Source organism: Argiope bruennichi, chromosome 4, assembly GCF_947563725.1.
Source record: "Argiope bruennichi chromosome 4, qqArgBrue1.1, whole genome shotgun sequence".
In the NCBI taxonomy this organism is placed as follows: Eukaryota; Metazoa; Arthropoda; class Arachnida; order Araneae; family Araneidae; genus Argiope; species Argiope bruennichi.
The window spans coordinates 45,415,807-45,428,781 of NC_079154.1; the positions used below are offsets into that span (position 1 = coordinate 45,415,807).

Below are 12,975 nucleotides of genomic sequence, written 5' to 3' on the forward strand. Positions count from 1 at the left end.
GTATGCTAAATCCATCGGGGTCAAATGCCCTCCCTTTGGTGTGGTATGGGAAGCAGCTTAAGTGTCGTCTTCGTCACCTAGCAGCGGTTCAAAATTACGAGGTCCGTCCCAAAATTGCCCTTGTGTTGAAATAAAACGGGACGTTAATATAACTAAACTAAACGATAAATCCATATTGAGTTGGGCACATATAATAGATGCAGAAGTAAAAAGAGAGTTTGGAGTTCGTGGAAAAAGAGTTATGTTTGGTGCAGTCTAGCAAGCTCTTCTCTAAGGTGGTTGACGTGAAGTTTTTGTGTAATACCGTTTAACCCTTTTAGTATTTTTGAAGTTTAGATTGTATTATCGATAATCGGATCTGTGTAAATACAACATCTTTATATTTTAGGAATGCACTTTATTTTAAAGGTTCATTTTACATTTCAAAAATGTAAAAACACCGACTGTGAAAAAAAAAGCATCAGCTTATTTTTGTTGCACTGTTATTGCTCGAATTTCAAACGCTCAAGCTTCTGAAATATGATTATATATTTTTAAAAAATTTAGAATAAATTCATTTTTATGACATGTTCAGAGAAGTACTTTGATATTATAATTATGATACAAAAATACCTCCGGCGAAGTTCTAAAATTAAACTCAGAACACTTTTAAAAGTATGTGAGAAGAATACGGATTAAAAGCGGGAGTCATTAGTTTTCCATTTCCGATGCGGTTATTGTCCGATTAGCTAATTATTATTATAATAGGCTTTTGTGAATATATTAATCTTATCTGCTGAGCTGGTTCATTAGTATATATTGTAATTGAAACTTGATAATGAAACTGAAGTTTATTATGGACTCTCATTACTTTAACAATAATTCTGAGTGGAAAATAGTTTTTATTAGAGGTTTTTACTTCCATTTACCACCTTTTTACTTCGCAGAGACTAAATACCTTGTTAATTGGAATTTACTAAACACCATTCCATTAGAAACGCAGTTTTTACATCTGAATAATTAAAAATGAATATGGGAATTTTCGCTTAGAGGCCTTGCCAGGAACACCATGCAAATCGATTCTGCTTATCATTTAAATCCACCTGCCTGCATATATTGTTTTAAATATGAGATAAAAAGATAAGTGAGCATGTAATAATTATGTAATTTCGTATTCGCATGCTATATTTCATTATTGCAAAGATCTCTCATAGTTATACAATTAAAGCTTTCAAAAGTTTAAATTATAATCTCATAGAAAGTCTAGTAATAAGAAGATATCTGATATAAATTTAAATGCTATTTGCAGAGAAATTATTTGTATTGAGAGATTTTATAAGGAATTAAAATAATAAAAAGATATAAATTTTCTTTTAATACTCTTGGGTTACAAGAAAGCGGAAATTTCTACTGCTTGTAGCTTGAAAATTCAGTACTTTCATAGCAGAAATGGATCTCTGTTTTCAAAACTGGATAGGCTGCATTCATGAGATAGACAGTGTGAAATTAATTGTTTCTACCTCTAACTCACTTATCATTAGTAAGAATAAGTTAAGAAAATTATGATATGTTTGTATCATAAAGAAATAATGATAAAAAAATTTTAACATAGATTTAATTAATTACGAATTTACCCATTCATTTATTAACTGAAAATCCTAATTTAAAGCTGTTATAAGACTATTTGGCAACGTAACTTCTTGTTCTGATTTGTGGTGAGATAATTCTTATTCCAAATTTTTATCAGAGGAGAAAGGGGAAGGGGCATTCGATTCCGACATAATCAGATGCCTGCTTTCACGACTGCTTTGTAGTGGTGTCAGATAGCAAGTTCATGATCATCCAACCCCTTAGTCCTTCCGTCAATGTCACCAGACCACCACTGAAATTGTCAGCCAATTTGAAATGATTTCGGAAGAAATTTTAGAAAATAAATGATAAATATGCTTTACTACTTCACTGTGTTACACAAGATATATTTCTATGAATTCACTAAGTGTAAGTAATTATTTTCTTATTGAGAAAATCTGAATTGTCAGCTTTTATATACCTAATTTGGAAGAAGATTTTAAATCTCCTGAATGTACCTCTTAACTTAAAGGATTTTTCATATAAAAATTCAATTCATTTTTGATGCTTATTAGTTTATTAATGGATTTGATTAGTTGTTAAAATTAATTATCATGAATTGCTTTTCTCCATTGTTTTAATTAGCTGATAAGACAAATTCAAATTATGGGGAGGGGGGAATGGAGAATACATACTTGTTAATTACAAGACAATATTTAGTGGACTTATTATTTACCAAATTATTTTACTATCATTTTTTCCATTTTGCTGTTTGCATTATTAGTTTAGCTATATTAAAGTCTCGCTTGAAAGCAATAGTAGGGCTATTTTGGAACGGACTTCGTAATTTTGAACCGTGGTCAGAGGACGAAGACTATATCTGAGCTAGCATACTCTATCCAAACTTCCACACCCCACGAGTGGGAGGGTGTTTCATCCTGAATAATTTAACATGATGATTAAATGAATAATTAAAGTTCTTAATTCCTGCTTTTAGTTGGTATCTACTGCATGTTATTGGAGTCGCTTTTCTTTAGAATATTTTCAGAAAAAGCAGTCAAATAATTATGATTTAAATGATACTTTAAAATACCATCGAGATATCGAGAGATAAAAACGCATAGTAAATTTCTGACAAATTTCAAAAATGTTACTGGGGAAAAGTTTGAAACCTAAAAAGTTTCAGAGGTACAATAGCAGAATTTAGGATTGATAATTAGGAAAAAAGGTGTCGAATTCCCATATCGAGTGAGATATGAGCCCAGAATTCATAAATAAAAGCTAGGAGGCGTGAAGTTCTGCTGGCAATTTCTTAGCTTCAGGATCACAGTCCTTTTAAAATTTAATTTAGCCCTTTAAATTTAAAATTGCAAGGGCCGCGGTGGCCTGAATGTAAGATCTCGGCTTCGGAACCGGAGGGCTTCAGGTTCGAGACCCGCTTCCACAAAAGAACCGTCGTGTGCACACTAAATCCGTCCGGGCGAAACGCTCTCCCGCCGGTGTGGTATGGAGAGGGGGGTGCCAGGTCAGGTGTCGTCCTCGTCACCTGAGAGAGGTTCGAAATTACGAGATCCGACCCAAAATAGCTCTGGTGCTTCTTTAAAACGGGACGTTAATATAACTAAATCAAAACTGCATCCGGAAGTAATACGTGCCTATTGTAAAGTGACAATGCAGCATTAATTTAGACAGGTTACAGCGTACCTAGAGACTAAATAAGAAAACAAAAAATATCTCCAAAAATATACAAAAAACATAATTTTAAAAATATTTATCCAAAAGGCAAAACAGAAAAATGGATGCTATATTATAATAGAAACGTTTCATGGAATTATCCTCAAAATTGGCGGAGGTATTTGCGATTAACTTATGAATTTTCCGTGGCTTAAAAGAAAAAAGATTACCGACCTAAATTCAAAAATGTATTCTCCGTTATTATCATACAGTTTTCAGAAGGTCAAAATGAATTTTAAAATAAGAAAATAAATAAAACAAAATCTGAAGAATGCACTTGGTGTGGGGATACCGGAGAATACATTTTTTCCCCCATTTATACAAGATGCCGTTTTGAATTTAAAGAGGTTAAAAGACTTTAACAATCACCCTGTACATATACATTCTTACAACACATTTTCTGCATTATATTTAAAATTCACGAGATGCTTGTTGAACCAAAATTTTCATAATGCACAGTAGAGTTTTGTCGTCCTCATCACTATGGCTCAGAATTATGTGAAGTACCTCCTCCCCCAAAGTAGTCTTAATGTTGCTAGAAAAATTTGTATGATAACCAATCACGTGTCATTTCAAAATATTCTCATTGATAAAGTTATAAACTAATACATGATTACAAGCATTTTTATTTCTCTTTCTTTGTGAAGCAGGTTATGCAATAGGAACCAATGTTCTCATAATATCATTGGAACCATTGTTTTTACAATCGCTAATTTCTAAATTATTATAGTATGTTTTATTTAAATTTGGATGGTTCGCAAATGCATTTTATTTCTCATTAATAAACTATTAATAGATTCTTTTGTCGATATATTTTATAAGCATTGTAAAGTCTGTATTCACAGATGTTAGCATGCAAACAAAGAAGATGCCGTTAATTGTTACTTTTTCGTATATGTAGTATAAAGAAAGTATAGAAATCATCGAAAACTCCGAAATCGAGATTTTGACGAATCTCCACGTTTTAGACGCCCCCGAATTCGAAAAACAAATTTTTAGAACGTGTCTGTCCGTGACATAGATAACTTAAATATGCTTTGAGCTAGACGGTTGAAATTTGGTATACAGTGTTTACACCAAATGTGCAGATTTCTATTAAATTTTCAACAAAATCTGTTCAGAGGAAGACCGTTTGCTTGTATGTTCGAATGTAAATTAAAACGATAATCACAGTTGTTTCTAATGGCACTTGTCACAGACAAGCCCACTGACTTTAGAAGTCAGTGATTTCAGCGCGTCTCTTGTTTTTTCAGTAGCGCCATCTAGGGCCAAGAGTACGACTTAGCTACACACATGTCACAACCCTTTTTACGGGGCAGACTTTATTCATGCATTTCATTTACTTATTCACAGATCGTAATTTAGACCTGAATCAGAGAACGATCACCCCTAATGCAGTGCCCCCAGTGATATTACTCCCTACATGGAGGACTTCGTGACCACGACAGATTCATACGTGCGCCAGCTACCATACACACGGAGGGTCTTCGGCCGACGGAGTTCGAATTCGCAACCCAAGGGACGCGAATCCACCGCCCTACCAACCCGGCTATCCCACCCATCAATAATTACTAAATTTATGGAGCTAGATAGATAAAATTCGGTACACAGATTTAGCAATTATATTGTTGACACTTGTTAAATTTGAGCCAAATCCAACTTCATATTGACTATCTGTCAGTCTGCACTTTCAGAAACTTTGTAAACACGATAATTAAAAAAGGCAGTGACTCAAATATGGTATGGATTTTGTGATTACAAGTACAGTTCCATGTCACAAATTTTTCTCTCAGTCGGTTGAGAAAAACGTGTCTAAAACACAAATTCGATATTTGTATATTATTAACACATGTCAGAGATTTATCACCAAATAACTCGCCAGAGAAGAGAAAATAGATCAATTTAAATGCTAAATTCACGCCAAAAAATAACATTTCGTAAGTCAAAGCCATGTGAGGTACCTGTCATGACAAGTTTATTAGAGGTTATACGAGAAAGTTTTGCGGAGACCATTCCCGTTGGTTTAATACAGAAAATAATATTCGTGAAATTCTATTTCAACGAAATAATATTGATTGCAAAATATATGTTTGAAAAGGAAATTATATTTGAAATATGCGTAGATCCAATGATTTTGGTGAGGCAATTTCTTTAATCATTTTATTCTACTGTCCAATTGGATCTCGTAAGACTGTGTTGGAATAGGTTGGTGTTTTGATTCAGTTATTAAATCACAGACCACTTGAGATGTTTATGGATTTCACACAATTTTTTTTATCAGAAACCTATGAAGTTCCGCACACTTAAATATTTCATCTGCGTAAACACACAACAAAAACAACAAATAGCACAAGCGTAGTTGTTTGCGCTAAAGCAGGCATAATCTCCAAATTCCCACTTGGACAAAATTTCAAGGATACGCAAAACGCGGCTTGCCAAGGAGGAGAAGGAGGAGGCGGCGGCAAAACAAGCAAAATCATTCACATAGTTTACGACACCGGAGTCCTTCGGCGGAGTATCGGCGGGTGGCGCTGTCCGCGCTATAACTCGAGCAGACGACTTTTCTCTTCAGTCAGAAGTGAACTGGAAGAGAATCAATTTGGAATGGAGAATCCGGGACCAGCAGCCGTTGTGGAGCGAAAGCGGGAATCCATGTATTCCTGGCTCATTGCTTTTGCTTGTTTCTGGCTCAGTTTCTTGACTGTGGGTCTTCATAGGTCCTCCGGCATTATTTATGTGGCAGTCGTGGAAGGGTTTAATGTGAGCAGAGAACAAGCATCATGGCCTTTCAGTTTATGCGGCTCCCTCATGTGTTTGCTAGGTGAGAATATTTTTTTAATTAAATTTTATTTATTCATTAAATTGACAATTAAAAGAATAATTAATATGTGTTGTAGGTAGGTTCTTAAAAGAAAACTACATAATGCAATAGTTCTCATGATAAGATTTCAGGAAAATTTCTCCAGTTTTTCACCGATCATGGTCTCTAGAACCCAACACCAACCTTCGTTCAAAAGTTTAAATGTATATATATGTTATGCATGCATACAACACTTTGCCCATGTTATCTTGTGAACAGTATAACTAGAGTAATTTTGTTTGGATTTTAATTGGCTTGGAATATGTTCTTAGAAATATAAAAGACTCGGACGAATTCGTGAGTGACCCCTCTAGCTCAAAGGGGATAGAAATAGTAGAGGAGTGAAATTTTTATTCGCTATAACTTTCTTATTATTGAATATAGAAAAATAAATCCAATTAACCAAATCAGAGCCTCATTAAAACGAACAACTTTTGGAATTAAAGTTTTTCGATAAGTGCAATATCTTAGAAGTTAGGGGTTGAAAAGTGATTTGCAAGCTCGTCTATTGACTGTTTCTAACATCAATAGTTTATTTTGCCAGATAGTAACTTAGATGTAAAGGAATCTACCTTTGCCTTCCAGCTTGCAGATATGAATTTTTTTAATACGGAATTATATTGAGACTTAGAGTTGTGAAATTAATTCCTTTGATCTTATTGATTTGAAAGTTTGAAAGGCCAAGAAGTCGAAATCTTGATAACAAAATTATACCAAATCGCAATTTTCTACAAATGCATCAGTTTCGTTAAACGCTGGTATTTAAACTGTTGCAATTTTTCGTTTCTAAACCTCAAGTACCTCAAGTCCAATACAAAATAAAGCAATAGACGATTGTGTTTTCGTAGTTTTACTATGTCATATCATATTGAACTGTAGGGCCCGACTTAGCCTATTTGGGGCCGGGGCAAAAATTTTTTTGAGGGACCATCTGCTGATTTGAGCTCCTCTCTGATATGGGGGCCCGGAGTAACTCCTCCGTATGCCTCTGTCTAAGTCAGGTTCTGTTGATCTGAATCTTATCTCTAAATAATTAAATATTCTATTGCATTCCAACATTGTAATCAATAAGTTTTGTTGTTGTTTTTTCCAAATTTCATCTTAAGTACTCTCATTTTAATCTTAAATAAAGCTTTAAGACAAATTGAACTTGTCTGATCTTAATGAATGTAATAAATATTATTCATGAAATAAATTTGAATTATAGAAATTACTTCCAGTATCCAATGACTCCATCATAATGATTGGTTGAATTTTCACGTCTATCTCTGCAGATAAATAATAAATGTTTTTTGTTTGATACTTTCGTGTATGTTAAATGAGAAAAAATAGAATAATTTTAATGAAACCATGTGAATGAAATGAAGCAGTATAACGATATAGATGTAGTAGAATATCTAAATTATGTTTCGAATTTTATAAGGTTTATTTTGACTAAAATTGATTAATATTCAGTTGACATTAATAATCTGAAAAAAAAAAAATGAAATCTGAATCATTTCAAATTTTATAAGGTTCTTTTTGGCTAAAAATGGATGAATATCCAGTTGACATCAGTAATCTGGAACAAAAATGTGTAAAATCAGTGAATTTTAGAAAAATTTAAATGCTTTCTGACAACGGAAAATGTACCATTAAAATAAAATATTTTATATCATTGAAAGTTGTGAATTTACGACACGATGTCAGGTTCGTTTATGATTTGTCATTCTTTGAATTCTATGAATGACATTAAATTTCAGATTTTCCGGAAGTTTTTATAATTATAAAATTGATAATGAGAGCGATGTCTTAAAAGAAATCTATTTAATTTATACTATAGTTTTAATTAAAGATATTTTAATTAAAATTTCTGTAAATGCTTATTTTTTTATTGAATCAATGTCTTTGAACCCATTTAAAACGATGACTAAATGAAGTCGCATATTTCTGCTTGTGATAACAAAAGCAACATGAGTACTTATAAATTATTCTTTATGCATTTATTCTGGATATGCATTTTGAGTAAGAATGATACCATACACTCTTCATACATTCTTAAAACTTATGTAACATTCTTGTAACATATCGTATAGCAAAAGTTCTTAAAACAAGAATAAGAATGTGGTTTAATTTATTCTGAACTTTAATGTTAACATGCTTGTCATGCATTTTAAGTAGAAATCAAAATTCCATTTTTGTTTAAGCGTGAAAGCTTAAGCTTTAATCATAATATGAACTTTAGTAAACAAAATAAATAAAGCGGAAGATAATTTACTTTATAAAAAATTTAACCCAGTTTCATAAGCATTTTAATGTATCAGATGCAACATGTCTTTGTCTCAAAACGAAATTTTATATTTATTGTACCTTGATCTAAACAATCTTATCTTCGGATTTAAGTATTCTAAGAACGAAAGTTTTTTGGAGACAATTAATTACAGTTCAAGTGCCGTTCTAGTCGCCGTAAGAGTTAATAATTAATACTTGTAAAAAGAATGTTTCATCTGTAGAAAAACAACGATGTTTGTCTATCCGATGCTTTCGGGCTTATTTTCTTTTAAACGTATATTATCCTCTTTCCCCCTTTATGAAATAAGGAACCGTGGATATAACTGCAAATCCATTACATGGCATTAGAAAACAATAGTTACAGAATATGGTATGAAGCTACTGTTTTTACGAAATATATCATATGCTCTTTGATGGCGAATCTCTGGCATGTGGTTAATACACAAGTATCCGAAGAATCGAATTTGTATTTTGACATACTTTTTCCCAACTGATTTGAAACCAAAAAATGTTATAACAGTGCAATTTTAGTTAGAAGATTACAGGAAAATTTCATTCATTTATTTAGATTTCTTTCTTGATTTATCACGTTTATATACTTGTGAATATACAAACTGATAAAAGATCAACACTCCGATGGATTTGATTCTAATTATGATACGTAACTGCATTTTAGATGTTAAATCTATGTACTAATTTTTATAGATTTAGCTCTTTACTATTTTTAATTATCGTCTTCGCCTTTATTCGGACAGACAGACTTTCTGTGATTAGATTTTTTTTTTAATAAAAGTCTACAAATTTGGTATATATACCAAATTTTACCCATCTAGTACAAGTGTCTTTAAAATATTATATCCATAAACAGATAATTTCAAAAATGTATTTTTTGGATTTAGATAATATAAAATGTGGAGATTCATCGAAATCTCGAATCCTAATTCTTTGAAAATTATAGTTTTTTCTCTTGGTATACGAGAGAGTAAAAATTCATTAATTCCATTATCTTTCCATCTTATCCTAAGAAAAATTTCTTGTCTTTCAGAAAAAAAAATCATTACCATTCAGATCAAATTCTTATAGTTTTTACCTTTATTCTAAATAAAATATTTTTTTGTGCAAGTTCTACGTAATAAATCAAATAACAAAATTGTGTGAATTTGAAAGAGAAAAAGAAAAAAAAAACAAAAAAAAAAACTTACAGACGATAATTTTCTATTAGTAAAAAACAAATCTCCCTTATTTTTAAAAATATTTGCATTTATTTTCATAATTTGATGCCATAATTCATACATTCAAAAACGGAGTAAAATTTTTATTTACTGTATTTAAAATAAATGGTTTCCATTGCGCAGATTTAATTTCTTTTTAAAAGTACTTTAATTTATTTGCAATATACAAATACTATGAAACTTTATATAAATGAAAAAATTAATAGTTCTATTTTTTAAAATATAAGTGTAATATATATATATATATATTTGCAGAATTGATGAAAATCTTATAAGGCTTTCTTTCAAACTAACAAAGTTTTTATCTTTGCTGAATTTATTATATGCGAGTTAAGTATGAAATGGCAATATTTTTCCTTTTTTATGAATAGTAATATTGTTATTGTTATAGAGACAAAGTAAATTTTTGAGTTGAATGTTATCATCAAATAAAATGAGACGCAAGAAATGTCTCAAAGAAATAGAGGTGGATGAATTCAAAAACTTTTCCCTTTCGAATAATTTTTTGTAGAGAAACTTCATTATTCAAAATTGCGCTGCGTTCGAAACTTATACAAATTATTATAAAGCTTTCTAAATTTTATAGAATAATTGTGGGACTTCGGTGTGAAATGTATGGTTGTTAATTTTAATTACAAACGATTGTAATAAAATATATAAATATTTTCGCACTGTATAGTAAATTACGTCGCAGATATGAAAGATTTATTTTCAATTACTGAAATGTGCGATTATTAAAATATAGGGAAAAAAACCTTTTGTGTTTAAAAAGTAATGAAGTCATTTAGTGAAGTTACAGAAAAAAATGAAAAATTTATGCAAGGTTACGCATTTTATTTAATATTTCGGTCATATTACTTTATGATGCGTTATGATAATGCATTTAGGTTTTATTTATATGATAGTTTAGATTCACTTTAATTTTCATATATTTAATTAATGTCTCCTTTTTTACTATCAAAATTAGGAAAAATTTATATTGATGTAATTTAAAATTTGTGTAGAATGAAAAATATTACCTTAAAAAAATAAGTAAAATACGATTACTAACTTTTGAATAACAGAATATTTTTTTACAAAAACTTTTTTAAAAACGCTTGATTCCTTCCTTATTTTTAATGTTTCGTCAGAACTTTACAGCAGCGATAACATGTACATTAAAGAAGGTATTTAATGCAGTAGCAACAACATTGTATATAACTAAAAATTCAGGTACTAAAACAATTAAGCAAATATACTTAAAAATATTTTTTAAATTCATAATGGAAATAAATTGTTAAAAATCGATATCACTGAGAAGATAATTTTTTTTTTTTTGAATTTTTCTAATATAAAAAATATTGTTGTGCAGTAATATAAACCAAGATTACTAAGCAAAAACTTTGAAATTTTGGTTAATTTTTTAATTAAAAATCTAATTAAAACTATGAAAAATCGTTTCTCATGTGCGCCTACTCGGCAAAAAGTAACTACATGCCGATGTTGGTAACTCTAGATCAAAAAATTTCATCTATAATAGCAATTTTTGCATCATTTACAGATATGTTTGTTTATAAGCATTTTTATGTTAAAATCGAATTATTAAAAATGATTGTGTAGTTATTCAAATAGCACACAGCCGACTTTCAGTAATTTTTGATAGTTAAACGTCATGAATTAGAGTAGTTTCTATAAAATTTAAACTAGAATGTACTTAGGATGGGACTTTGATGAATTTTTATCTTAACCATCTGATGTTATGTTCTACAAAGCGATGTTTTGAGTTTTCGTTGCTTTTTCGCTCGTGTTCTTAATCGGACGAGTTCTGGTCAATATTTTATAAGAGGTAAATCCTTAGTATTGGGTCATGTTCTACATAAATAAAGATTGTTTCTTGGGTTTGTTGATGTTTTCCACGAAAGTACAGACGGTGAAACATCCCTATTTTGGTAAACACTTCCATTAATCCATTGAATGATATTTGCCGAAGTTTTTAAAATTTTATTTTGTAACATTAATCTATATCAATATAAGAATCCCAGTTTAGTATATATCTTTTTCGGTAATATTTGTGAATTAATAATTTGAAGTTCCACAAACACAGTATTCTTCTTTTAGTTTCTGACTATATCAGTTTTTTATAGCACGGTACTTGAGACAATATGGTCAATCTTATTTCAAACTAAAATTGTGATGATACCAAAAAGTAAAGAAAAAAAAAATATTTCTCTTTGTTTTCGGGTTTTTTTTTTTTTTTTTTTTTTTACAATTGAAATTTAAATATAAAACCCCAGTTTAGTGTATAACTTTTTCTGTAATATTTATGAATAATTTAAAGCTCTACAAACATGGTAGTCTTTTATTTTCTGACTATATCAATTTTTTACGGCACTGTTACTTGACACAGTATGGTCAGTCTTATTTCAAACTAAAATGTGATTATCGTGGTGATTCAAAAAAAAGGGGGGATGATTATTTCTCTCTATTCTTGTTAAATTTTTTTAAATAATTCTTCACTTTAAATAAAAAAATTATTTCATTAACAAATTGATTCCATGTTTTCACGATGCAGCACAGTTTTATAGAATGAACTATTTTATTTTGCTATACTTTACACATTCAAATAGCTTTAAAAATGAGGCGTTAATCTCACAAACGAAGATGTTTAAATTTGTGTGACATAATCGTTTTTGACTGAAGCCTTTCGCTTACCGTAATGGATCTGACCCATACAGTGAATTACAGAATTTTTTTAGTATTTAAATCTGCAATTAAATGAAAGTATTATTTAATTTAAAGCTCAAAAAGTCTTTGAAAATGCTTGAGTGTCTAAAATGCTCTTTATGCCATTATAAGAATTGAAATAACAAATATCCCAAATAAGATGTCCTCTAATTAGGAGATTAATAAATTCGTAATTAAGGTCGTTAGAATGGAAGAATATTACCTACGAATCAAGGATATTTAAAGAGAAATTTTGATGGTAATTCGGTTTTTAAATATGCTAATACTACTATCACTGATGGCAATTCCTCAAACAAGCAAAATTCATTTTCTATAAAACTCTATAATTTAGGTGCAACTTATGTGGAATGAAAGACTGACGAAACTTGAGTTCTTATTGAAAATGAAAGAATTAATTAATTCTTGGGAACAATATGCAAAAGAGAAAAAAAAAAAACAAAATTGGGAAGATTTTGATTTTTTCAAAACATCGTAGAATTATAATGTATTACGAAAACGTAATCATAATACTTTAGAATTGATTTGTCAATCTTCACAATTTGCAAAATTTATTTTAAATTATACCAAGGATAACATAATATTTCTTCCAATAAAAAAATATTTTTA

At 30.2% G+C, this 12,975-nt stretch overlaps 1 protein-coding gene across 1 annotated transcript in view; it reads left to right on the top strand.

Annotated features, from left to right (window-relative positions):
* The first annotated feature begins 5,833 nt into the window (after positions 1-5,833).
* LOC129966878 (monocarboxylate transporter 9-like) overlaps positions 5,834-12,975 on the top strand; it is a 62,576-nt gene continuing 55,434 nt past the window's right edge. The window contains exon 1 of the mRNA XM_056081483.1: positions 5,834-6,103. Within this exon, the coding sequence (XP_055937458.1) occupies positions 5,887-6,103 (217 nt within the window). The 5' untranslated portion in view covers positions 5,834-5,886. The remainder of the gene's footprint in view (positions 6,104-12,975) is intronic.